The following is a 27293-nucleotide window of genomic DNA, read 5'->3' as shown; positions in this document are numbered from 1 at the left end:
TAGGCGTGGCTTCGGAGGCGAGCGAAGGGCGGGACCAAGGCCAAGAGCCCGACAGTTTCGCCACTCACACTTGCGGAAGAGTTAACGGGACAGCGGTGCAGGCCAATCGCAACCAGTCTTCTGGAGGCAGGGAGACTGGGGTGGAGACTTCGGAGACTGCAGTTGCAGGTGGGTGAGCTCCGGGGTCTGAGGGAGGAGTGGGATGATAGCCCTTATTCTCGGGGTCTGGGTTGGCCCCTGTGACCCACAGAGAAGAGAATGTCCTTGGCTTCAGCTGCTTCGTATACGGGGCACGAGAGGTTTCCATCTCTAGGAGGGGGTCTGCAGTGGTGCCCCCTGGAGTTGTGCAACGCGTCAGCCCTGAGTTGCTTCTTTCCCTGCCCCCATCGGCATCAGCCTAAGACCCACCCTTAAACAGTATGCTCCCGACCCTTAGCAGCAGCCTACCTGAAACCCTTCCTCCGAAGGCCGAGCAGAGGCACTATCCCCAGTGCGCAACACCGACCCCGCCTGAATCCGAGGCTGCCAGCGAGCAGCTGAGCTAATGCTGGCTGTTTATTTGGGGCGATGAAACCACCCAGGTGCTGTTTTGCTATTGCCAAGCCTGGGCTAGAGCACTAGCGAGAAAACAGGATTCCATTGTTGAGGCATCAGTGTTTCCATCATGACAGAGGTCCTTGCTCTAACAGCAGCAGAAACAAGTAAATAACTTTGCTCAGTTATTTTCTCAGACTTTGCGAAGGGTCATATTGATGTATGCCTGTGTCCTTAGTTGTTCCGTGTAGGCTGTTGTTGACTCTCGTATGAAAGCCCACGCGATCCAAGTGCCCTGCAGGTTTTGGTCCAGGGAAAAGTTGCTCTCTGCAGATGACTGTAAATGACTACCTGGAGGTCGATTAAAGTGCGGTACTGCGGGATTCAGCCGATTTCCTTCTTCCTCTGACTGCCCGGAAATATCAGCCAAAGGCCGGCGGTAGTAATTAACACAATTACCTGCCTATGATTTCTGTCCTATTTAAGATGGGTTCTATTATGTTTTTATCTATACTTGTCTTCATTAACTTTTCGTGATATCATAAGCCCCCCGAATCCCTCGAAAGTAGATGGGATTCTGAGCACACGCACACACAAATTCAGATCCCCAAAGGATAGTAAAATGAATTATTGGCTTAATATATCATCTTAGCTAACCAAAAGCCTGTGTCAGCTGCCATATTGAAAATCTGTTTACCAGCTGCAGGGAGCTGACAATCTGGTAAGGCAAATAAATCATACGCATAAAAAGTACAATAAGAGAGTGTAAAGATATGTAAGTAATACTAATACCCATATCAGCAATGATCATAACTCACTTCTCCATTTTTAACTAAGAATCATATAACCTTTCCTTCTTGTCGTTTTAAACTGATTTTTATAACTTTGATACATTACGTTTCTGTTTCCAAAACACTTCTGTGTACGTTATTGCACATGTTCTGTGCACTAGTTATTACTGATGGAGACAATGAGCTCAGAAAGATAATTTGTTTAAATTTAGGAATTCATATCCCATTATTTTACCATCGAACAAGATCTCTGTGTATTAGATCTATGGAGCCTAATACACAGACAGTAACGTAGGGATTATTGGTACTTGGTCTAGAATCTAGAATAGTCTCCCATTCTCCCATTATCACATTCCTTGTTTCCTCTGTATCATTCAGGCCCAAATGTCATACCAAACAGAATGTCTCTGTTCACCCAGTCTAAAATAGCTTACTCTCTCCACTTCCAAACCTCAGCCCCAAACCTATCACCCTCGTAAACATATTTTATAGGTTTGTTTAATCCCCTTCCCTGTGTGGTTTTACAAATTCTCCAGAGCTTAGCTTAAACCTTCTCTTAGGGCCTACTTCAAAGTACCTTTTTCCAAAACAGTATTGTTTATATAATTCATTTGGCAGTTATTCTAGTATTGCCTTATGACGTCGCTCCTATTGTCCTGAATTATTTTCATGTGTGTTATCTTGCAAAATAGAATGTACAGTACTTGAGAGGGAATGTCATGTATACCTTTTACAAATAGTATACATGAGTAAATGTTATTAATGACTCCACAATAGATTTATTACTGTCAAGGGTAACACCGCTTTTTGTATTCTATCTGCCTTTACTTCCCTCACTTTTATTAAGGAAATATAAATATACAGTTCATAACTTGCTTAACTATATTAAATGAACCCAACAATTTTATTAAAATATTTTTTATTGCATTGGTCAGGGGAAGAAGAGGACTAAAGTAATAGGGGCTCACTCAGTCTGTAATGATCATCTTGATTGGTGCTGATCTGTGGCTTTTTAGCAGGATTCTGACGGACTTGTATTCTATTTCCAGCTCTACCACCAATTGTCTGTGTGACATTGATCACACAAGGATCCTATGTGTGACATAACCTCTTCCAGGTATTAATTTCAATGGAAAGGCATCGGATGAGATCATCTCTAAGTCTAGGTGTTTTTTAGATATACTCACTAACTTTTTATTGGGTCACAAACTTTATTCTACCTCAAACCCTTCTTTTTTCCCCCAAGACTTATTTGAATAGCTCCATAATTCTACCAGTTTCTCAAGGAAGAAACCATGATGCTGCTTTTCTTTGACTCCCTATATCCAGTCCATCTCCAAGTGTTTTTGGCTCTACTTCTAAAATACAGCTAAATCCATTTATTTCTCTTTATTCCCACTGTTAACAATCTAGTATAACCCACCATCATTTTTCATCTGAAATACTAATCAGTTTTCTAGCCTGCCTGAGAAAGGGGAGCACTCTCTTCCAATGTCTTCTATGCCATAAGCACAACTTGCTTTCAGAGCTAAATCTAGAAATCTATGCCCTTAATTCTTATGTTATATTGCCCTCTAATTAGACTGAGAAGGAGAGGCCAGCAAGGTAGGAAACCTGAAGAATGTTGTGGCACAGAAACTAAAAGATGAGTGTTTCAAAGACTAGTTAACAGTGTGAATATTCCTAAGAGGTGAAATAAGATGAGGAGAGAGAAGTAAGAATTTAGCTTCAAGATGGTAGTATGGTGACATTGACAAGGGCAGTTTTAATGGAGTAAAAGAAAGGAATTTTATTGTAGTGGGTTGAGACAATAACTGGAGGTGATGCTACCACAGAGTGTCCTTTAAAGAAGTTTTTCCAGATTTAGGAAGTAAAAAAATGGAATGGTAGTTAGAGGGAATAAAAGGTCAAAGGATAGATTTTTGTTTGATGTTTGTTTAAAGATGGAAGATACTAGAATTTGCATGCTAATGGAAAATGTCTAGTAGGGTGGGAGAAGCTCTTAATGTATGAGAAGGAAGGGGTGTGTGTGTGGGGGGTGTTCAGCATTCTAAAGTAGACTCCAGGGTAGAGGACCTTGTCTGTGTTATTTTTAGCTGTATTTCTAGTATCTAGAATAGTACCTGCCACAATATTTGTTTCTCCATAAACTGTCTAATATTTGTTGAATAAATGAGTGACTTGGACCCTGCTTCTTTTACCTCCTTTCAATTCATTCTTGACATATTAGCTAGAAAAATATTTTTTAAAAAATGATGTCATGTCACTGTCCAATTAATCAGTCGTTCCTATTTCACTTAGAATAAAATCCCAGCTCCTGTGACCCATAGGATCCTGACTGAGGTAGCAACTGCCTTCTGCAGCCCTATCTCCTGACCCTCTTGCTTTCATTAACTACTCCAGCCACACTGGCCACCTTTAATTTCCTAAAACTGAAGGACTCCTTTCCCCCCGTAGGGCTTTATATGTGATTTCTCCCACTAACCCCTTACCTTCTTATCATTCAGTTCTCAAATGACACTTCAAAAAGGCTTTCCCTAATATTGTAGCGGCTAAAAGCAAGGGCTCTTGAGCCAAACTGAGTTCACATACCAACTCCCTGCTTACTTGCTATATGATCTTAGCCAAATTATTTTAATTATTTTCTCTGTTTGTAAAGTGAAGATAAGTATCTACTTTATCCAGTTTTTTTTTGGAAGATTAAAAGAGTATGTGTAAAACATATAGCATGGGGCCAGGCATGGTGGCTCATGCCTGTAGTCAACAGCACTTTTGGGAGGCTGAGGCATGAGGATCACTTAAGGCCAGGAGTTTGAGACCAACTTGGGTAACATAGTGAGATCCCGTCTCTAAAAAAAAAAAAAAAAAAAAACGCTGAGTGTGCTAATGCACAATGCACGCCTGTAATCCCAGCTACTCAGGAGGATGAAGTGGGAGGACTTTGAGCCCAGGAGGTTGAGGCTTCAGTGAGCTGTGATCCTGCCACTGCACTCCATCCTGGGTGACACAGCAAGACCCTGTCTCAAAAAAACAAACAAAAAACATAGTACAAAGCATGGCACATAATAAGCACTATATAAGTGTTCCCTGTTACCCCTTTTGTTATTGTCTGAAATTGAATGCCCCATTGTTCATTTTTATTTCCACTTCCTACTTGTGTCTTTGCAGAACTTATAAAAATTTATAATTATTTATTTGCCTACTTTATTTATTATGTCATTTTCACCAGATACTGGACAACAAAAAAGCAGGGACCATGTCTGTCTTTTATTCTCTTTATATCTCTAGTGCCTAATTCGGTGCTTGTCATATATTTAGCATCTATAATAAATATTTACTAAAATAGGCCAGAAATCCTGCCGTATATTGAAACATCAGTGACCAAACTAAGATCACTGTAGGACCCAGTGAAATCAAAGCCCAGATCAGGCAGAGCACAGCTTTAGTTTAATGTTCTACTTTTATCAAGTGGCATATGGTATTTGTCATTACTTTTTATCAAAGGCTTAGTTCTTAGGCTTGACTCTTCTACCTTTATTTATTCAATTATTTAAATCAAATTTTAATGGAAGGCTTTTAAAAAAAAGAATAACAATCATTTTAAAAATCGAGTCAGTGTTTTGGGCAGGAAGGTGTTTCATTGAAGCTGGGGTGCGATCTTAAAAGTACACTATTTTATATACTACTAAGAAAAAAAATGCCAACTATGGCACAACTCTTTATCACTAAGAATTTTTTCTACTCATGCAAAGAGCTCCCTTTTAAAAAAATCATATAATACCCTTGCACCTACATACAAAGAACAATATAAGCAAAATTAATTGGCTGAGGCATTCCTAAAACTTCTTAACATTCGAAGTGTCTTTTCATTGATTTTCAACTCAGAGTCTCTGTGTCCATGTTTTATTTTCATAATATCATTCTCTGTTTAGAGCATTAGTGATATATCATTTCTTAAACCAATGTCCATTATTATCTCCAAGGTTTTCTTCCATCATACTGATATCCATTCTTCAAATTTAATACACATGTAATGACAAATATGTCATGACTACTACCCAACCAGAGTGATTATAAGATGCCTGTCAGTTTCAGATAAGTGTGAAAAAATTTGTGTCTTAAAATCAACGAAATAGCATAATTGAATTTGAAGAATATTTGAAGAAAAATAATTGCCTTATAAATCTTTTGCCAAGAATTCAGAATTGTTTAACTGTTAATGTTATTGATTTTAATCATTAATATTTACATATAATTTGATAATATTAACTTAATATTCATTGTATCATTTAAGTCTCACAACAGTCCAGTGTCATAGGTGTGTCCACTTTGCAGATGAGGAAGCCAAAGCCTCAGAGAGCCTAAGTAGGAGTCACTAATAAGTGATGAACCATTTAGGACTGTTTCTCTAGTTCCAAATGCCATATTCTTTGTCATTTGCAAAATACACTTATACAAGTAGGATTTACTCAAATGAAATTTAAGAAATGGAAATTTTCAGCTCCTTAGATTTGTCATTCTATATAGAATATATGTGGCAGACTTTTTTTAAAAACAGTGTTATAAAAGTGAATAGCTATCTGTGATTCTTTATATTATTTTAGAATACTTGAAATTTTCAGGTAAAACTTGTTTTTGTTACTATTTATAGAAATAAAAATAACTTTGTGTTTACATCATGTGGTCCACTTATTCGTGAACCATGAGGCTCAATAATTGACTTAATCCAACACAAGATCTAAATTACATACCTGATTTTCATGACAATAAAGTTAATTAAAAAGTGTGGTTAGAGTTTTAAAAATTGATATTCTCAGGACCTATGCCACTATGCAGAAATGCAGTTTTTATTCTTTTGGAAGTATCTCCTTTAGTCACCTTTTTACTGTTTTATTTCCCACTTATTTTAAAATACAGAGGAATGATTTTATACCAATTAAATAATTATGTTTTATTTGCATTTTCTATGTTTTGAGCAAGAATAAAGCTGGAACATCAAAATAGTTTCTGAATTGATTGATCTTTTGTTATCTTTTAATATCTTAAAATAATTACACAAGAAGTTGTAAAGATAGAGTTTCCATGTACCCTTCACCCAGTTTCCCCAAATGGGTGCATACATAATTCTAGTAAAAGATCAAAACCAGGAATTTGACATTGGTACAATGTGTGTGTGTAGTTTCTTGTAATTTTCTCACATGTGTAGATTCCTGTAACCTATCTAAATTATGTGTATCAACACTTCGTCCGTTTTTAATGGTGAGTAGTATTCCACGGTATGGATGTACCATGATTTGTTTACTCTTTCACCTATTGTGCAACATTTTGGTTGTCCTCAGCTTTTGGCTATACAAATGAAGCATTATGAAACATGTAGAGGCTATTGTGCACACATAAGCTTTTATTTCTAATGCTCAGCAGCATGATTCTTGGGTAATATGGTATGTGTATGTTTAGTTTTTTTAAGAAACTGCCAAACTATTTCCACCAGCAATGTATGGGTGATCCAGGGTCTCTGCAAGCCCTCAAGCATTTGGTGGTGTCATTATATTTTATTTTAGCTATTTTGATAGATGGGTAGGGATATTTATTGCAGTCTTAATTTCCATTTCCATAATGACTAATGATGTTGAACATCTTTTCATGCGCTTATTTGCCATCTGTATATTCTCTTTGGTGAAATATCTCTTTGTGCCTTTTGCGCATTTTTTAAATTGAATTGTCTGGTGTTTTTACTGGTCAGTTTTCAGATTTTTTTATAGATTATTTCTTTATTAGATTCAGTTTGCAAATATTTTTTTCCTGGCTCATAGCTTGTCTTTTCATCCTCTTAAATAAAGGGACTTTCACAGAGGAAAAATATAATTTTGATATAAAATCCAATCTATTAATTTTTTTCATTTATGTGTTGTGCTTTTGATGTCTAAGAGCTCATTAATGAGACCCTGGTTACAAGGATTTTCTTCTGTATTTGCCTCTAAAAGTTTTATATTTTATGTTTAAATCTATGACCCGTTTTGAGTTAATTTTTACATAAAATATGAGGTATAGGTCAAGGTTCATTTTTTTGTTGCCTGTGGATATCCATTTTCTTCAGCATTTTTTGTTAAAAAAGGTTCTTTTTCTTCCATTGAATTGCATTTGTCCTTTGTCAAAAGTCACTTGGCTATACTGTGTGGGGCTACTTCTCAATTGTGTATGCGTTCCACTGATATATGTGTCTCTCCTTTCACTAATATTACACAGTATTGATTACCATAGCTATAGTAAGTCTTGAAATCAGGTAGACTGGTACTTCCCTCATTATTATTCTTTTTGGTTGTGTTAGATATTCTATTTTCTTTATCATTACATATAAATTTTACAGTAATCTCATCTGTATATACAAAAAATTGTGCCAGGATTTTGATAAAAAAGTGTGTTAAACCTTTATATCAGTTTGGAGGAAATTAAGGGGACATCTTTCTTAAGTTGACTTTTCCAATTTGCATTCATGGCATGTCTTTCCATTTTAGTCTTCTTTGATTTATTTTTTTAGCATTTTATATTTTTCAGCATACAAGTCCTATGCATGTTTTGTTAGATTTATACGTAAGTATTTCTTTCACTTCTTTTTTTTTGAACTATTATACTTTTAATTTTTGTTTTTGTTTTAATTTTTGTTTCTATGTGTTTATTGCTGGTATATAGAAATATGATTGATTTTCGTGTGATGCTCTTGTGGCCTGTGGCATTGCTGAACTTGCTGATTAATTCTATGAGGTTTTTTTCTGGTAGATTCCTTTGGATTTTCTACGTAGACTATCTTGGAATTTGCAAATAGAGGCAGTTTTGTTTCTTCCTTTCCAATGTATATGCCTTTTATTGAATTTTCTTGTTTTAGTGTGCTTGCTAGAGCTTACATGCACTTGGAAACTGAATAATATACTTCTAAATAAGTGTGAACTATGATGAATAGCAGCGGTAAGGGTGGACATCCTTGCTGTTTTCCTCATCTTAGGGGGAAGGCATTCCATAATTTAGCATAATGTTATCTACAGGTTATTTGTAGATTTTTCTCTACCAAGTTGAGAAGGGGGAACTTTTCCCCTCTCTTTCTCTTTTGCTAAGAGTTTTTCCCATAACTGGGTGTTGTATTTTTTCAAATACATTTTATGCATCAATTGATATGGTCTTGTGGTTTTTCTTCTTTAGCTGCCTAATAGGATAAATTACACTAATCAGTATTCAAATATTGAAACAGCCGTACATCCTTAGATAAACTTACTTAGCCATAGAGTATAATCGCTTTTATATATTGCTGATTTTTTTGCTAATATTTTTAAAACAATTTTTGCATCTATATTTGTTAAGTATATTGGTCCATAGTGTGGGGTTTTGGTTTTTGTTTGTTTGTTTTGGGTACTGTCTTTGTCTGGAGTACCACGGTAATACTCACTTCATAAAATTAGTTGGGGATCTTCCTTCTGCTTCTGTTTTCTTGAAGAAGTTGTGTAGAACTGGTATTAATTCTTCTTTAAACTTCTGGTAAATTTAATTTCCTTAATGGTTACAGGGCTGTTCAAATTATATATTTCATATTGAGTGAGTTGTAGTAATGTAAGCACTTAATGCTAAAAATTTTCCTCTCAGCACTATTTTAGCTGCATCATACACATTTTGATATGTTGTATTTTAGTTTTTATTCAGTTCAATGTATGTTTTAAATTACACTTGAAACCTTCTCTTTGATCCATGGATTATTTAGAAAAGTGTTATTATGTTTCCAAGTGCGTGGAGATGTTTATGTTATCTTTTTGTTATTGATTTTTAGTTTGATTTCATTGTGGTGAAAGAATATGTAGTCTGCTGTTGTTAGGTGGAGTTTTCTATAAATGTTGATTAGATTCTGTTGACTGATGGTGTTGTTGAGCTCTATATGCTTACTGACTTCTTGTCCAGTTCTATTAATTTTAGAGAGAAGAGTGTTGAAGTCTCCAGCTGTAATAGTGGATTTGTCTATTTTTTTTTCAGTTTTATCAGTTTTTGCTTCACATATTTTACAGCTCTATCATTTGGCGCATATATATTTTTGATTGCTAGTCTTCTTGGTGGTGGATGGACATTACATAATATTTCTTTCCCTTGCTCCAGTCTACTTTATCTTGTAATTATATTGCCATACCTGCTTTATTTTAATTAATGCTTGCATAGTATATCTTTTCCTATCCTTTTACTTTCAACCTACTTATTATATTTGAAGTGAATTTACTTGTAGGATGCATAAAGTTGGGTCACTTTTTAATCTTCTCTGGTAATCTATCTTTTAATTTGTGTATGTAGACCACTTACGTTTAGTGCAATTATTGCAACGTCAGTATTGAAGTCTGTAATTTATTTTCTGTTTTCTGTTTATTCTATTTTTATTTCTGTTTTTTCTTTCTGTCTCCTGTGGCTTACTTGAACTTTTTTTGGAATTTAATTTTGATTTAGCTATAGTGACTTATGAATGCTATCTCTTTGAATAGACTTTTTTTTTTTGACGGAGTTTTGCTCTTGTCGCCCGGGCTTTAGTGCAGTGGCACGATCTCGGCTAACTGCAACCTCTGCCTCCCGGGTTCAAGCAATTCTCCTGCCTCAGCCTCCTGAGTAGCTGAGAGCCTACCACTCCAGGTGCCCGCCACCACACCCAGCTAATTTTTGTATTTTTAGTAGAGAGGTGTTTCACTATGTTGGCCAGGCTGGTCTTGAACTCCTGACCTCAGGTAATCTGCCCGCCTCAGCCTCCCCAAGTCTTGGGATTACAGGGGTGAGCCACCATGCCTGGCCTGCATAGATGTTTTAGTGATTATTTAGCCTTCTCCAATATCATTCTAGTTGGGGGGATAGGAGGAGAATGATAGAAGCACCTCATTATAGCCTGTCATTAGTGAAATTCTAGGCTCTCCATTGCACCTTTGCAGACTTGGGTGGGTATAGAGCCAGAATTTTTGTGTGGTCTTCTGCTGTGGTAGAGTGGTTATTTCCTTAAAACTTTTCTGTCTTGTTAGGTTGCTCCTTTTCTGGTTCTGTGACTAAAGAGGGCAGTTTGGGGGCTGTTTATGTGTGTGCCCACTGGTGTATCAGGGTTGCAGCTTTTGTAGGATCTAGAACATATTAGGCTAAAGGAAAACCCAGGGAACTCACCAGTATGTTGTTCCTCAGGTCACTAGTCAGTCTGATTTCATCTTTCCACTTTTCATCGTCTTCATTTATTTGTCTTCATATGTATGTATATATATGTTGATTTATATTTATATGTACCTCCAGGGTTTTTTGTTATTGTTGTTGTTGTTGTTTTTGTTTTTTTGTACTTAGCAGGAGAAATAGGGAAAGGTGCATCTAAACCTTACTGGAAGCACAGTCTTTTTGTTTTTTTTTTTAATAGGGATTATATTTATAAGAATCAAATCAAATACTATGTGAACTCTGTAGGCCAGTGCCTGGCACAGCTTACTGGCTCACCAAATATTAGCTAGGATTATCATGTATGTCATCCTTATTAAGAATGATCTTAAATTGCTGTGGTAACTTTTGACAAGTACATTTATAGTTGGGTCTAAGGAGCACTAAAATTGCTTTCTGAGCTTTCATTTGATATTTAAATCCAGGGTCAGAATGATTCATTTTGGAAATAACAGGGACATTTAGTGGAACAAGCATGTTTCTACTAGTTTTATGTTTTTAGGCATGTTATTTAATCTCTGAGCCTCAATTTGCTGTTTGAAAAAGTAATTATTAATACCAATCTTAAAAGATTATTATGAGTGTTGGATGAATTAACTGTATAAATTATTTATGATAAATCTCGGTACCTTCATTCTTATTATATCACTAAACAACTAAACAACACATAAATGGCTAGAAACGGAACCATTTATTTGCCTATCAGTGTTTACCTGTCAACAGAAATGGAAGTTTTGCTGTATAGTATTGTTCTCCAATTTATTGGTTTAAAGGTCCAAAACATTTTGGTGTATGATGTGGATGTAGATATTGAATTTAGATTGTTGTGATCATTGTCAAAATTTCCCTCCATACATGCCCTTTGTTTTCTGTGTATTAACATGCACAAGTTTCTCCCATCTATACCAAAACAAAACAAAATTTCCTGGTATCTACATGCTCCTCTAGGCTCCATCTGATGAATTTTTTTTTTTTTTTTTTTTTTTTGAGACAGTCTTGCTCTGTCATCCAGGCTGGAGTGCAGTGGTGTGATCTCAGCTTACTGCAACCTCTGCCTCCTGGGTTCAAGCGATTCTCCTGCCTGAGCCTCCTGAGTAGCTGGGATTACAGGTGCCCACCACCACGCCTGGCTAATTTTTGCATTTTTAGTAGAGATGGGGTTTTACCATGTTGGCCAGGCTGGTCTTGAACTCCTGACCTCAGGTGATCCACCTGCCTTGGCCCCCCAAAGTGCTGGGATTACAGGCATGAACCACTGAGCCCAGCCTTGATGAACTTTTTAAAAGGATAACGTCTATAAATTGTGCCCATTATTTCCACTTAACTCCACTCTAATCTGTTCTCTCCCTATTTTACCCCAAATCATCAGTGACTTTTTTCCCATCACCTTTTGATGATATAGGTGACAACTTCATACTTGAAATTCTCTTCCCTTAGTTTCTACTGCCTCTCCTGGTTTTCCTCCGTTTCTCTCACTGCTCTATGTGAATTCTTCCTCAACCATGTACCTTGCTCACTTTGTGTCATTCACAAATTCTATTTTCCACTATATTTTCAATCCATCTAGACCAGCACCGGGTATGTAGCGTGTGCTCCACAGATAACATGTGTACATATCGATCGCGTATAGAACAAAAACAGGCCAGGCGCGGTGGCTCACGCCTGTAATCCCAGCACTTTGGGAGGCCAAGGCGGGCGGATCACGAGGTCAAGAGATCAAGACCATCCTGGCCAATATGGTGAAACCCCGTCTCTACTAAAAATACAAAAATTATTGTGTATTTTTGAACAAAACCATTGTGAAACAAATATTCAGTATCTACCCCACATCCTTTTCCCCATGTCTCCCCTACTGGATAGCCTGGAGGATGGGGTAGTAATTACTGCTTTAGAATGTTCCATGTTGATCAAATATCCTTGCCAACATCTATTATTCTAATCTTCGGAGAACTTTTAGAAATCCAGTGGAATATAAAGTTGTAGGAGATAATGTATCTTTTGATCCTCAGTGTCTAACTTCCTCTAACACATAGAGGGATTTAAATACATATCTTTTAGTGGATGAAAATACAGAGTGATTCCAAGGGGCATCCAGGCAATCTGGACTGAGTCACCCGATTCTGTAGTTATTTTAGACAGGCCATAGAGATTCCCTACGTTACTATTATAGGTTATTGATGCCCCAGCTCATCACTAGACTGGAGAATGAGACCAGGAGTAACATCTTGGCTACATTGTGGCACTGAGAAGACACCTTGATCCTTTGCACAGCTTTAACACATTTCTGTCAAACTAGTATAGACTGTTTTCAATCATATTGTCTGTTTATCTGCTTTGTGTGTCCTTTTGCATAGTATAAATACTTCCTGGCTATTCCTTTTATATTTATTTATTTATTTATTTAGAAACAGAGCCTCATTCTGTCACCCAGGCTGGAGTGCAATGGTGTGATCTCAGACCACTGCAACCTCTGCCTCCCGGGCTCAAGCGATTCTCTCGGTGAGCCTCTCGAGTAGCTGGGATTACAGGCAGCTGCCATCATGCCCGGCTAATTTTTGTATTTTCATAGAGACGGGGTTTCACCATTTTGGCCAGGCTAGTCTTGAACTCCTGACCTCAGGTGATCCACCCGCCTCGGCCTCCTAAAGTGCTGGGATTACAGGGGTGAGCCACCACTCCCGGTCCCTGGCTATTTCTTTTAAACATTTGTTTTCATCATCTTGGAGTTAGGCAGGCTGGCACAAATCTCCCACCAATTCTTTATTATTTCCTTTGATTCTGACATTCCAGATTAAACACCTTTGCAATGATAGCTCTTGTGTTCAACTTCGCTCTTATGCCCTAGGAATTATTAGAAAGCTGCTTCTCTTGTCCCTTCCTCCACCATTTTATAAGTGTAAACTTATTGATTAATGTGAATTAAATGATTTGCTTGTCTTTTCTGTTAAATTTCTTCGAAAATAAGCCTTAACTTCCACTTATTTTACACACGTTATATGCTAAATTACGTTTCTTTTTGAGACAGAGTCTCTCTCTGTCACCAGGCTGGAGTGCAATGTTGGGATCTCAGCTCACTGCAACCTCCACCTCCTGGGTTCAAGCAATTCTCCTGCCTTAGCCTCCCGAGTAGCTAGGACTACAGGTATGCACCACCACGCCCGGCTAAATTTTGCATTTTTATTAGAGATGGGGTTTCACCATGTTGGCCAGGATGGTGTCAATCTCTTGACCAGGTGATCCACCCACCTCAGCCTCCCAAAGTGCTGGGATTACAGGCATGAGCCACTGCACCCAGCCAATTATGTATTTTTTTAAATATTCTCAACAACACAACTAGATAGATATAGCTTATCTGCATTTTACAAATGGTGAAAATAATAATAAAAAATTAGAAGTTATTTACCTCAAATATATCACAAGTAAATGCTGAACCAGCATTGGAACTCAAGCCTGATTCTAATGCCCTACTTTTTCTTTCATTTCGCATTGTTAAAAGAAAAGCTTTAGATAAATAAAATTTAACAGAGTTTGAGCAAAGAACAATTCATGAATCAGGTAGCATTCAAAACTGAAGGAGGTTCAGAGAGCTCCACTCCAGCAGTGTGACCAGCAAGCTTTTATAGGTTGAACATGGAAACAAAGTAGAGAAATTACCTGATTGACTACGCTAGGCATTTGCCTTATTTGGATATTGTCTGATGGAAGTTCCCTATTTGTAACCAGTAGGTTGGTTGGCTATTTGTGATTGGCTAAGGCTTGTTTTTGGTTTTTGGTTTTTAAGTCAGTTACAATAAATGTTTCCAAGTTAAGCTTCAGTTCTCTTACATAAGAGGGCTGGCTACAGAGAGTAACCTTAGGCTAATAGCCATCTTATTTAACAACATTATATCATACTCTTGGGAAGATATATGATTTTTATACAAACTAATATTTCACATCTGTGTGTTTTGTAAATATTAGAAAAGAAGAGAAAACATGCATAATTTTAAAAACAGTCTTACAAGTGACTTATGAAGATGCCTTGTGAGGTAAAGAATTAGTCCTGGGACATTAGCCATATATAATTGTCTTTATGCCTCACTCTAATTTGAAATACTCTCTTTCTATCCTAAGTCATATGTTATCAACATTGTTAAGTCAAGATTTGAACTGTTGTGACAGTTAATTTCATTTATAAGCTTGCCTGGGCCATCTGGTGCCCAGACATTTGGTCAGACATTCTGAATGTGTCTATAAGGATATTTCTGGATGAGATTAACATGTGAATCAGGAGACCAAGTAAAGCAGATTTTCCTGTGTGGTGGGGCCTTATCCAATCAAATGAAGAATTGAATAGAATAAAAGACTGAGTAATAGGAAATTTATCCTGCCTATTTGAGTTGGGACATACATCAGTCTTTTCCTGCCGTTGGACTCAAATTGAAAAACTGACTCCTCTTGGGTCTTAGGCTTGCCGGCTTTTGGACTGAAACTTACACCATTGGCTGTTGTGGTTCTCAGGCCTTTGGACTTGTACTGAAACTGTACTGTCAGCTCTCCTGGGTATCCAGCTAAGTAGTTGTAGATCTTGGAACTTCTTAGCCTCTATTATCACATGAGCTTATAATAAATCAATCTTTCACTGTCTCTCTCTCTTGCTCTCTCTCTCTGCCCTCATCTTCATCCATCATATTGGTTTTATTTTCTCTAGTTCCTTTTCCTCAGAAATAACCTCCAAGTCTTTCATTATCTCTCTTCCTGCATGATACCCACTCTCATTTTTAATATGTCTTCCTATTCATAGTTACTCAGAACACTACACACAAAATGATTTCTACTAGTCACTTAGATTTCCAGCAGTACTGCCAGTTACAACCTATTACTTTCTCCTGCACATACAAGCACATACACACCTCCACAACCACACACACATTCACACAGGCACGCTATTTTTCCACACAGTATAATGGCTATATCCAGTGGAACTTTCTGTGATGATGAGAATGTTTTATATTTGCTTTGTATAATATAGTAGTCACTAGGCAGATGTATTAGTCTGACTTATTCAGAAAAACAGAACTAAAGGGATATGTATATATAGATAGATATATATATAGAGATATAGATATAGATATAGATATACACACACACACTAGATATATATGTATATGTATTTGTACTATACATATGTATAGGTATTTTTACTATATATATGTATATGTGTTTGTAATATATATATATGGAAAGAGACAGACAGAAAAACTATAAAGAATTACCTCATGTGATTATGGAGGCTGAGAAGACCCAAGATTTGTAGTCAGCAAGCAGGAGACTTAGGAGAGCTGATGGTATAGTTCCAGTTTGAGTTCCAGCTTGAAGTCAGGCAGAAAGAAAGAGTTCTTTCTTATTCAGTCTTTTGTTCTATTCAGACCTTCAACAGACAGGCTGAGGCACATCTACAGTGGGGAGGACAATCTGCTTTACTCAGTGTACCAATTCAAATGTTAATCTCATCTAGAACACTCTCACAGACATACCCAGAAGTAATGTTTAACCAAAAATGTGGGCACTCTGTGTCCCAAACAAATTGTCACTCATCACACCACATATGACTGACCACTTAAATGTGGCTAGAGCAATGAGGGACCTGAATTTTTAGTTTTATTTACTTACAAGGAATTTAAATAGCTACACATGGCTCATGGTTACTGTATTGCATAGCACAACAGTAGATTGTCTTGGTCCTGGAATGGAGCTTTAATTGATGCTGTAGGACAATTTGGACTACTTCTCCAGTATCTAGCTTCCACCTAGGCCTCTTGGAACACCTGCTCTGGGAGAACCAAGCTTCATGCAAGAAGCCCAGCCACTCTGAGACTGTCATGCTGTGAAGAAGCACCAGCTAGCCACTTGGAGAGGGTGCGTTAAGAAAGAGAAAACCCTAATGATCAGTGAGGATGAGATTTTTTTCATATATTTGTTGGCTGCATAACTGTCTTCTTTTGAGAAGTGTCATATCCTTCTTTTGAGAGGTGTCATATCCTTTGCCCACTTTTTGTTGGGGTTCTTTGTTTTTTTGTTGCAAATTTGTTTAAGTTCCTTGTAGATTCTGGATATTAGACCTTTTTCAGATGGGTAGATTGCAAAAATTTTCTCGTATTCTGTAGGTTGCCTGTTCACTCTGATGCTAGTTTCTTTGGCTATGCCAAAGCTCTTTAGTTTAATTAGATCCCATTTGTCAATTTTGGCTTTTGTTGCAATTGCTTTTGGTTTTTTAGTCATGAAGTCTTTGCCCATGCCTATGTCCTGAATGGTATTGCCTAGGTTTTCTTCCGGGGTTCTTATGGTTTGGGGTTTTACACTTAAGTCTCTAATCCATCTTGAGTTAATTTTTGTATAAGGTGTAAGGAAGGGGTCCAGTTTCAGTTTTCTGCATATGGCTAGCCAGTTTTCCTGGGACCATTTATTAAATAGGGAATCCTTTCCCCATTGCTTGTTTTTGTCAGGTTTGTCGAAGATCAGATGGTTGTAGATGTGTGCCCACGTGGTATACAATTTCACAAAAGATTGAATAAAGAAGCAGATATGAGAATCTAGTTGTCTTCCATTAAGCCAGATGTTAAAGAGATTTGCAAAAATATGAAACAATGTAACCCTTCTCAAGAAACTTTTTTTTTGTTTTGGAAAATAGTTATTTTACAGTTATCCATTTATATATTTTTGTAGTTATATGTAGTTATATACATAGGTATGTATATAAAATGGATATATATGAATATGTATATTAAATAGATATATCGAATATAGTTACGTAAAATTTTTTCTTATTTTTAAATGAATCAATAAATATTTAAGTGTTCTCAGAAAAAAAACAAAAAAAAGAAGAAAGATCCCCATCTCTTCTAGCCATCCCAGCTGAATCATAAGAAACGTGAATGAGGAAACCATACTGGACATGTCACCCAGTGAGACCTTCAGATGGCTTCAGCCACAGCTGCCATTTGCCTGTAGTTGTATGAAAACTCCCAAGCAAGAATCATCACCTAAACTCACAGAACCATTAGAGATTATAAATTGTTGTCTTAAGCCACTAATTTTAGGATGATAACTAGAACAGAAATGTAGAATCAAGGTTTTCAATTTGTCTGGTTCTCCAAGTTTCCAATCCTCTTTTCCTTTCTGTTTCCCACTTCCTTGCTTTTGATGATGCAACTTTTATGTTTAGAGCTGAATTTGCAGTTCATGATATTCACAATTATCTGATCTTTACCTATCTTGGATTTCTGACCTCATGTTTAAAAAATCTTTCTTAATTAAGATATATGCGATTTTCCTTTCTACTTTTAAATAGCCCAACTTGGAAAAGTGCTTGCCTTTTTCTTCTTTACTAAAGCCATAACTAATTAATGCAATCTAACACTGATCTTTTTCAACCAATTATCTTGTAAAATGTCTAACCTCAGAAGGCATGCAGTTTATGGTCCAAGATCAGCATTTTAACAGCTACTTTGATACCAGAAGAGAATGGATTGGAAAGGAGGGGGATTGGGCATATATATATTGGGCATATATATATTGGGCATATACTCAATAACTATGTTAGAAATAACACCTCTTATGTATAGTAATAATATTAATCATGTAGTGAAATCCTATAAAAGCTATTTATACAACTTGTACATTTTGCTATTTAACACAATTATATAGCCTTGAATGTTAGCCCTTATGAAAAATATACTTTTATTCCAATGAGCTCAACATTTATGAAAATTCAAAAGGAATTTAATATTAAATGTCAGAAAAACAAATGTTTAAAACAAGTTTTACTGTCTTATTATTTTTCTTAGTGGTTATTTTTGTGTATTTGCCATCAAGAGGGCCAATTTTGGAGTCTGAAACTTGCATTAGGTCTCTACTACATCAGTGATTTTTTTTTATTCTAGTTCTAAGGACGTATGGAATTGGCTATGGATAATTCATATGCTTTCAATCAACGAAGCACCTGTAATGGAATTCCATCTGAGAAGAAAAACAACTTTCTTGTATCAGAAGATCATGGACAAAAAATCTTAAGTGTACTACAGAATTTTAGAGAACAAAATGTCTTTTATGATTTCAAAATAATTATGAAAGATGAAATAATCCCGTGTCATCGTTGTGTGTTAGCAGCATGCAGTGACTTTTTCAGGTACTTTACCTTGTCTATGCCTCAGATTTTATGATTTGGATAATTAAGGTCTATTTTATACTGCAGTCAAGTTTTCCCCCACAAGAACGTGCAACAGTAATTTTTAATTCTTAAAAAAAACAAAAAAAAACAAAAAAAACAAAAACCTAATTAGGCTGGGCACGGTGGCTCACGCCTGTAATCCCAGCACCCTAAGAGGCCAAGGCGGGCGGATCACCTGAGGTCAGGACTTCAAGACCAGCCTGGTCAACATGGTGAAAGTCCGTCTCTACTAAAAATACAAAAATTAGCCAGGCGCAATGGCGTGCGCCTGTAATCCCAGCTATACGGGAGGCTGAGGCACAAGAATCACTTGAACCCAGGAGGCTGAGGTTGGGTGAGCTGAGATCGTGCCACTGCACTTCAGCCTGGGCAACGGAGCGAGACTCCATCTCAAAAAAAAACAACAAAAAACCTAATTAGAACCAAGATTAACTAATGATTTTTTTTTTTTTTTTAGACAGAGTCTCACTCTGTCGCTCAGGCTGGAGTGCAGTGGGGCGATCTCGGCTCACTGCAAGCTCCGCCTTCCGGCTTCAAGCCATTCTCCTGCCTCAGCCTCCCGAGTAGCTGGGACTACAGGCGCCCGTCACCACACCCGGCTAATTTTTTGTATTTTTAGTAGAGGCGGGGTTTCACCGTGTTAGCCAGGATGGTCTCGATCTCCTGACCTCGTGATCCGCCTGCGTCGGCCTCCCCAAGTGCTGGGATTACAGGTGTGAGCCACTGCGCTGGGCCATGATTTTTTAGTAGGAGAGAATTTAAGACGACCTTTTTTTAAAGTATAGGTCTTCCCAGGTCAGCATTTCCCAAAGTTCTCTGAAACATTAATCCCTTGAAATACTCTGGGACAGAAGAAATTTTTTTGATGGTGTCAGCTTTGTTTGGGGGATCCCTGTGTTGTATTATTTTAGAAAAAGAAGATGACAGGTTAAACAAAAATGGAAGCAAAATTTGAAGAAAATAACTCTGAGAGAAAAGTAAATTTCTGTCCTATGTTGTATTCATGTATTATGGGGAGAGGAGGCTCTAACCAATTTAAAAATTTATCCTCTTCTTAGCAAATTCATCCTCTCCTTATATTAGGGAAAAGTACTTCTTAGCTATAAGGCATTTCTTGAAAGCACTCAGCTTTTTCTAATTCTAAGCAACCTTCTGAATATAATTTGGTTTCCCATGTAGATCACCCTAAAGAGAATGTCCTATTCAAAACACTGCAGTAATCACTATGATGACAGCAGGTTTCCAATTCTGCGAGGTTAAGGGTCAGACACATGACCTTGCAATTACTGTGTTAATTGTATCAAGGTAGTACTATCCTGTGAGGCTTCTTGGTCAATAGACAAGACCCTTTTGGTGAAACCCTGATCTTCAGCCTTCCTAGTTATACTACAATAAACTTAAATCCTAATTGTAATATTTTGCATTATGTTCATTTGTGGAAGCAATTTTAATTTGAATTAAGCAGGGTTTAAATCTCCAATAAACTTGATTAAAAAATAAGATTTAAGATATAGAAATACTAAGATGCATATCTGATATGCAAGTTAATTTATACTGTTTTGAATCCTCAATTTAACCCTTATTTTTTTACCGCCATCTAATTAGATCTCATCCTTATTGCCTTTTGAGTAAATCTTACAAGCTAGATTTCATTCAACAAACATTTACTGATACATACTTCCTGCTAAACACCTGTTCCTGTAGGGGCTGTTGCTTTGAAATTGGGAGCAATGGCTTAGTACTGCAGCACAGTTTACTGGGGCCATGGAGGCTACAACGGTCTTGAACTAGCTGTTTGCCTAGTTTGACTATATGTCTTCCTTTATTCTTTTTATTTCTTCTCTCAGGTAATCAAAGTTGTTCTTTGAACTTCACTGGGGCCCTTACTGTCTTATACTCTGCCATTCTTGTTTCCACCAGTGTCTTCCCTCCTCTCTTATAACCTAACTTTTCTTCCATGTAACTCTTTTCTGCCCCCATATCCTTCAGGTCCCCTCTTCATCACAGGAAGCTGTGTGGTACAATGGTTAAGTAGTTGGCCTCTTAATACATATGCCCTAAATCTAAATCCAAGCTCTACCATTTACTAGACATGTTTTATTAGGCAAGTTACTTAACCCCTTCAGGCCTCAGTTTCCTTATTGTAAAAAAGTAGGATTATAAAAATAGGACTTAACTCATAGAATTATTATATTGCTTAAATGAAATAACATATAATAATTAGGACCGTACCTACTACATTCAGTTAATATTAGCTGCTATGATTATTTCTAAACCTAGAAAAAATATAAATAATCTGGTGTGAACACACAGCTTGATTTCTCTGTGATGTTTTCATGCTAATAAAATACTCTTATGTAGGCATTTCAATTTATAGACCTGCACTCTTCTTGATGCTGTTTTTTATTCAATTTACATATACTTTTTGCACATATTTCTTTGTTCAGCTTACTGCTAGTTTTTCATAGGTCTGCTTTTAGTTTTTAAAATTACTGTTAGAACAATGTATTTTTTAAGTTTTCTACCTGGTTTAAATAACAAAAATATCAGATCCTTTATTACATATAGTACTTTATTAAATGAGTACATAATTCACATTGAAATATATACATATGTAATAGACATTTGACAATTTACACTCTCCTATAATGTTGCTAATTCATAATATGATCAAACTCACTTAATGGAATACTGAAAATGTAAAATAAAAATGTCAGAAAAGTGCACAATGCATGAAAATATCCCTCTTACAGTGTTTTTGGAAAACAAAAATTATTATTGAGATGTAATATCATTGGAGACAAGAAATTGAAAAGGAATCTTACACATGTTTTATACATACTTTATGATAAGATGGTTAATTGGAGATAGATGTTAACTGGATACTTCAAGATGAATAGGATGAAGTATAGAAATATAATCTTACATGTATCTTCTCAAAGAAAATGTGGAAGCTGATAGTAAATTATAAATACATCAAATCTGATAGAAAACATTTTTTAAAATAATGATACCAATAAAAGCTAATACTTTGCATCAATTAACCCATTTATTCTTCTCAGCACCCAATGACATAGATACTACCAGTACCTGCATTTTCAGACGAAGAATTTGAAGCACAATAAAGTTAAGTCACCTCCCCAAGGCCACACAGCTAATAAGTGGCAGTGGCTACATACACTGGCAGCTGGGCCCTATGGACCATATAGCCAGCTGGGCTATATGGACTCTTAATATTATCCTAAACTGCTGTAGATGTTTAGGATATAATCCATATAATTATTATCCATATAATTATTATCACAGGTTAATATTTCTATTGATATACATTATTTAAAAACCCTGCATAATGTGTAACATTTTGCAAGTCCCCTCATATTTTTCATTTGGATGTTGTACTTTTTAAATAGATTTCATTACCTTCTGGAGTAGACTCTGATAAGTAAATTGGTTTTCCCCTAGAATACTTTGGGCAACTAGGAACACTGCTCAGAAAGACATCCTGGACAATACTGGCACAAATACAAATCATTATTAAACCAGAACCAATAGTAAAATACATTTTGTTCCATGCCCATACATTTCCAAATAATTTATGTTTTTACCCAAACTGAGCCAAAGAAATTCTCAGTTCCTTAGATTCTGTCAACTTTACCATGTAGCAATAAAGCAAAACTCATTATGAAGAACTTTCAAGCTGGTCTAACTATTCAAATTTGGGGACCTATCTCCATCTCTCAGTGCCTATTACCAAACTCTTTTTTTTTTCACCTTTTTGCTTGATGTGGTACACTGTTATTGTTTAGTTTTAGGAAATCACATTCCCCTTCTCCTAAAGAACTATATAAAATGTCTTTTTAGACATGTATCTTATTTGGTGAATTTTCCCCGCACAATAGATTCATTGGAGACATCAGATATCTCACTGTACCCTTTTCTGTTTCATTAATGTGAAATCAAAGAAGAATTTGAAAGAGGCTTTTAAATCCTAAGCCCTAAATAATTATATTTTAAGTAATTTTAGTTATCACCAGCACAGTCGTTACTAATTAATCCATAAATAAAGAAATGTGGCCATCAGCAAGATTTTGCCTCAATAGTATTAATAATAAATAAGTATACAAAATTTGAATCTTTTATAGTCTTTTTTTATTAGTTGCTATAGCTCAGCTGTAGTGTACATATTTTGTAATGTAGGCATTTTGTAATATGTTTGTTGGCAGATAAATAATATGTTATATAATTATTCTAGATATTAATTAGGAGGCAATTAAAATATGCTTTTATAAATATATTTTAAGTCAAGAATAAGGAAACCTCTTTAAGGTAATATCGAAAATAATTATGGAATAAAATATTCTTGCTGTTTTTCTGTGTTCTTTATTTTTGCAGGGCTATGTTTGAAGTAAACATGAAAGAAAGAGATGATGGAAGTGTTACCATTACTAATTTGTCCTCCAAAGCAGTAAAAGCATTTCTCGATTATGCCTATACTGGAAAAACAAAAATAACAGATGATAATGTGGAAATGTTCTTCCAGTTGTCATCATTTCTTCAAGTTTCCTTCCTATCCAAAGCTTGCAGTGACTTTTTAATAAAAAGTATTAATCTTGTCAATTGTTTACAGTTATTATCTATATCAGATAGCTATGGCTCCACCAGTTTGTTTGATCATGCATTACACTTTGTACAACATCACTTTTCTTTATTATTTAAATCCAGTGATTTCTTAGAGATGAATTTTGGAGTACTACAGAAATGTCTGGAATCAGATGAATTAAATGTTCCTGAAGAAGAAATGGTACTGAAAGTTGTCCTTAGTTGGACTAAACATAACTTAGAATCAAGGCAAAAGTATCTGCCTCATTTGATTGAAAAAGTGAGATTACATCAGTTGTCTGAGGAGACACTTCAGGACTGTCTGTTCAATGAAGAGAGTTTACTCAAAAGTACAAACTGTTTTGACATAATCATGGATGCAATTAAGTGTGTGCAAGGTTCTGGTGGACTCTTCCCTGATGCTCGACCATCCACAACTGAGAAATACATATTCATTCACAAAACTGAGGAAAATGGAGAAAATCAATATACATTTTGCTATAACATTAAATCTGATTCATGGAAAATACTGCCGCAGTCACACCTGATTGATTTGCCAGGATCTAGTCTTTCGAGTTACGGAGAGAAAATATTCTTGACAGGTGGTTGCAAAGGGAAATGTTGTCGAACGGTTCGACTGCATATTGCCGAGTCATATCATGATGCCACTGATCAAACCTGGTGCTACTGTCCAGTCAAAAATGATTTCTTCTTGGTATCAACTATGAAAACACCAAGAACCATGCATACATCAGTTATGGCTCTCGATAGATTATTTGTCATAGGTGGAAAAACTAGAGGATCCCGGGACATTAAAAGTCTCTTAGATGTTGAATCTTACAATCCTCTTTCCAAAGAATGGATATCTGTTAGCCCATTACCCAGAGGCATATACTATCCAGAAGCAAGCACATGCCAAAATGTAATTTATGTTCTTGGATCAGAGGTAGAGATTACAGATGCTTTTAACCCATCACTTGATTGCTTTTTTAAATACAATGCTACAACTGATCAGTGGTCTGAACTAGTAGCAGAGTTTGGGCAATTTTTTCATGCCACATTAATTAAAGCTGTACCAGTAAACTGTACACTGTATATATGTGACCTTTCCACCTATAAGGTTTATAGTTTTTGTCCAGACACTTGTGTTTGGAAAGGCGAAGGATCTTTTGAGTGTGCAGGCTTTAATGCAGGTGCAATTGGAATTGAAGATAAAATTTATATATTAGGTGGTGATTATGCACCAGATGAAATCACAGATGAAGTGCAGGTCTACCACAGCAACAGGTCTGAATGGGAAGAAGTTTCACCAATGCCTAGAGCCTTAACAGAATTTTACTGCCAGGTGATTCAGTTTAATAAATACAGAGACCCATGGTTTTCTAATCTATGTGCTTGAACATTCTAAAACGAGTCCAGTTCTAGTAACCTAAAGTAAATTTGTTAACCAAAATGATAGGTAAAAAGATCTATACATCTTAATGACATAAAACGTTCCTGCTTTTAGTTATTATGTATGTACACCATATATGAATAGACAGTTTCCCAAAACTTAAAATACAAAATATATTTTACCAAAAATTATACTGAATATAATTTAACCTTGGGGAATCTAGAATACTTAGTATTTTCACATGAAACTACAAATCATAGACCCTGACACTTTGATTTTTAAAGTACTCTGTCTGTCCATAAAAGATTTGTACTATTTAGATGGGAGAAATCTCTTGAGAGAGTAAAAATGAATTACACTGTATCTTATATGAAGTAAAAAATAACTCAGAGGTGAGAATATTGTTACTGCAGGTATGAGTCGTTGAATTCCTATCATTTGTGATGATTGGTTAACTTCTTTTAGGTACCCTTTTTACCCTTTTTTAGTTCAGAAATAATTCTCCCAGCTTTATAAATAGTACACTAAACATAGTTTAACTTTTTTTAATGACTCATTTTTTCATTAAAAGCATAATGTACCATGTTATAATGCCATTAGCAGTTACTTAAATGCTTTAAAAATTGCTGATTAGTTTTCAATGTCAGTTGGTTTCAATTTCTAGCTCTCTCTCTCCCCCACCCCCTCATTTTCTGGTTCAATCTTAGTAAATTAACATTCTGGATTTAATTAGTAGTTGTAAGTTACACCTGGCCTGAGTTTATGTTAACATGTAACCCTCAATTGGAAATTTTTTGATTCTAGGATGGTAGTACTAAAATACTTTTTATGTATCATTGCTAGGTTCCAGCCTAATTGAGGACATACAAAATTGACCTCTAATTAAGTGAATAATTATTATGGCATTTCTTAAGCTTTGTCCAAATTTGAGCTACATAAAACATTTCAGGATTTAAATTAGTACCATATCAATTTTCTGTGATGATGTATACCAACTATAAAGCACTATGTTGGTTTACTACTTCAGTAAATTATTCATAGTGAATTATTTTCTAAATTAAAAAAAATGACTTGGCTCTTGGTATTGATAATAGTATTCACAACCTGCATCTGTTAAGATGTTTGATCTTCAACCCACACAATGTAAGAGTACTGTTGTCATTGTTCTCAGGTAGGTGATTCTGCCTTCCAAGAGTATATGTTTCTTTAATCAGTTTAAAAGATAAAGGCATTTTGGGTTTTAAGACCCCTGCTTTACATCTCAGGTAATGTGTAGATTGTATTTCTCTGGAACCAAATGTAGTTTTCTACACTCAGTTGTAAATGTTAATCTTTCTCAAATGTGCACATTCTTTAAAAGTGTGTTCCTAAGTAGAAATATACCTAAATGAAGATTCTCTTATTTTATCATATAAATTTATGCAACCATAAGTTCCAAATGTATTTTTCAAAATGGAATGGAATATCAGAGTACATTTTCATGTAGTTTAAAAATCAAGGACTGTTCCTGATTAGACGACATATTTATAAAGAGTATTCTGTAAAATTGGTGGCCTTCTTACCTAAGCACATGAGTAGTTGGCTCTGCACTTTGTGTATTTAAAAAAGGAAAATTCAGTGGAGGCTTTTGTTTGTGTGTGTGTGGCTTTGAAAACAAATTATTTGAGAAAGACCATAACACAGTGAGTAGCCTATATGTGGATTTACTGAACTGTTAATTTAAGGATATATATTAATAGAGTATGTTTAAGATAAATATTGTTTTCATCACTGACTTTAGGAATTGTTCATCTATTTCAGAAAGGAGAAACCCAAAATCAAATCCCTTTTTGATATTACTTCATTGTTGTATCATCTTCTTGATTTCCACTACTGTTCTGATTGGCCTTTGCTTTATGCTGTTTCCAGAAACATTCTTGTTATCAAAGCCTAGGTGGCTCTCTCTGCATTTGATTTAATACATTTTCTAATGCAGAAGCTTTTCTGCCCGAGTTTTTTTTTAAATAATTACTGTGGGTTACTTTTTAATCATTTTCACTGATTGCCATCCCTTTACATCTGTACCTTTGTTCTCTCCACCAATTATCACTGCAAGGAAAATACTCTGTCTAATCAAAAACCTCCAACTCTTTATTTATTGTTTTTTTTTTTCCTGATCACCATAGCAATCTATGCTAGACTCCGCTCCACTAACTCCTCTCCTTTCATATTTTGCCTCTCCTTATAAAGACAGCACTTTCATTTGATCCATCTGCCTTATTGGAAAATGGTTTTGTGTCTTCAAAGCCCTCAAGAAACTCAACCACACAGGAGCAATGACTAAACTCTGGTTATATCCTCTGGTCTTGTTAATGACTGTAGCTTCACTGTCTAAGAACTACATATATTATTCTGGCCTCACCCTCCTTTCTGGATTTCTGACCTGCAAATCTCAGTGATCCCTCAAGTCTATTCTCAGTACCTCCAGAAGGAGCTGTTTTTTCTGTCTGTGAGGTTAGGTAAGAGAAAATAACATCCTTTTATGGGCTGTTCCCTCAGTCTTTTTAAAAGTATGTTTTCCTTT

General features: G+C 35.9%; 1 protein-coding gene across 10 annotated transcripts; it reads left to right on the top strand.

Annotated features, from left to right (window-relative positions):
- Positions 1-11: 11 nt before the first annotated feature.
- KBTBD3 (kelch repeat and BTB domain containing 3) lies at positions 12-26504 on the top strand. Of its 10 annotated transcripts, XM_063727941.1 has the most exons (5): positions 67-168; positions 773-973; positions 2375-2442; positions 18452-18696; positions 23131-26504. In XM_063727941.1, the coding sequence occupies exons 4-5, from the start codon at positions 18464-18466 to the stop codon at positions 24734-24736; spliced, it is 1839 nt and encodes a 612-aa protein (XP_063584011.1). In that variant the 5' UTR covers positions 67-168; positions 773-973; positions 2375-2442; positions 18452-18463; the 3' UTR covers positions 24737-26504.
- Positions 26505-27293: the final 789 nt, after the last annotated feature.

The sequence above is a fragment of the Pongo abelii genome, chromosome 9 (genome assembly GCF_028885655.2).
Source record: "Pongo abelii isolate AG06213 chromosome 9, NHGRI_mPonAbe1-v2.0_pri, whole genome shotgun sequence".
NCBI classification, from domain to species: Eukaryota; Metazoa; Chordata; class Mammalia; order Primates; family Hominidae; genus Pongo; species Pongo abelii.
This window is presented reverse-complemented; position numbering and strand designations above follow the sequence as displayed.

Excerpts from the sequence above, each read along its gene's own strand:
- KBTBD3 (XM_054523805.1), top strand. The coding sequence starts at position 18,464 with ATGGAATTGGCTATGGATAATTCATATGCTTTCAATCAACGAAGCACC. Across the intron at positions 18,697-23,130 it reads GCATGCAGTGACTTTTTCAG|GGCTATGTTTGAAGTAAACA; the intron begins GTACTTTACCTT and ends TTATTTTTGCAG.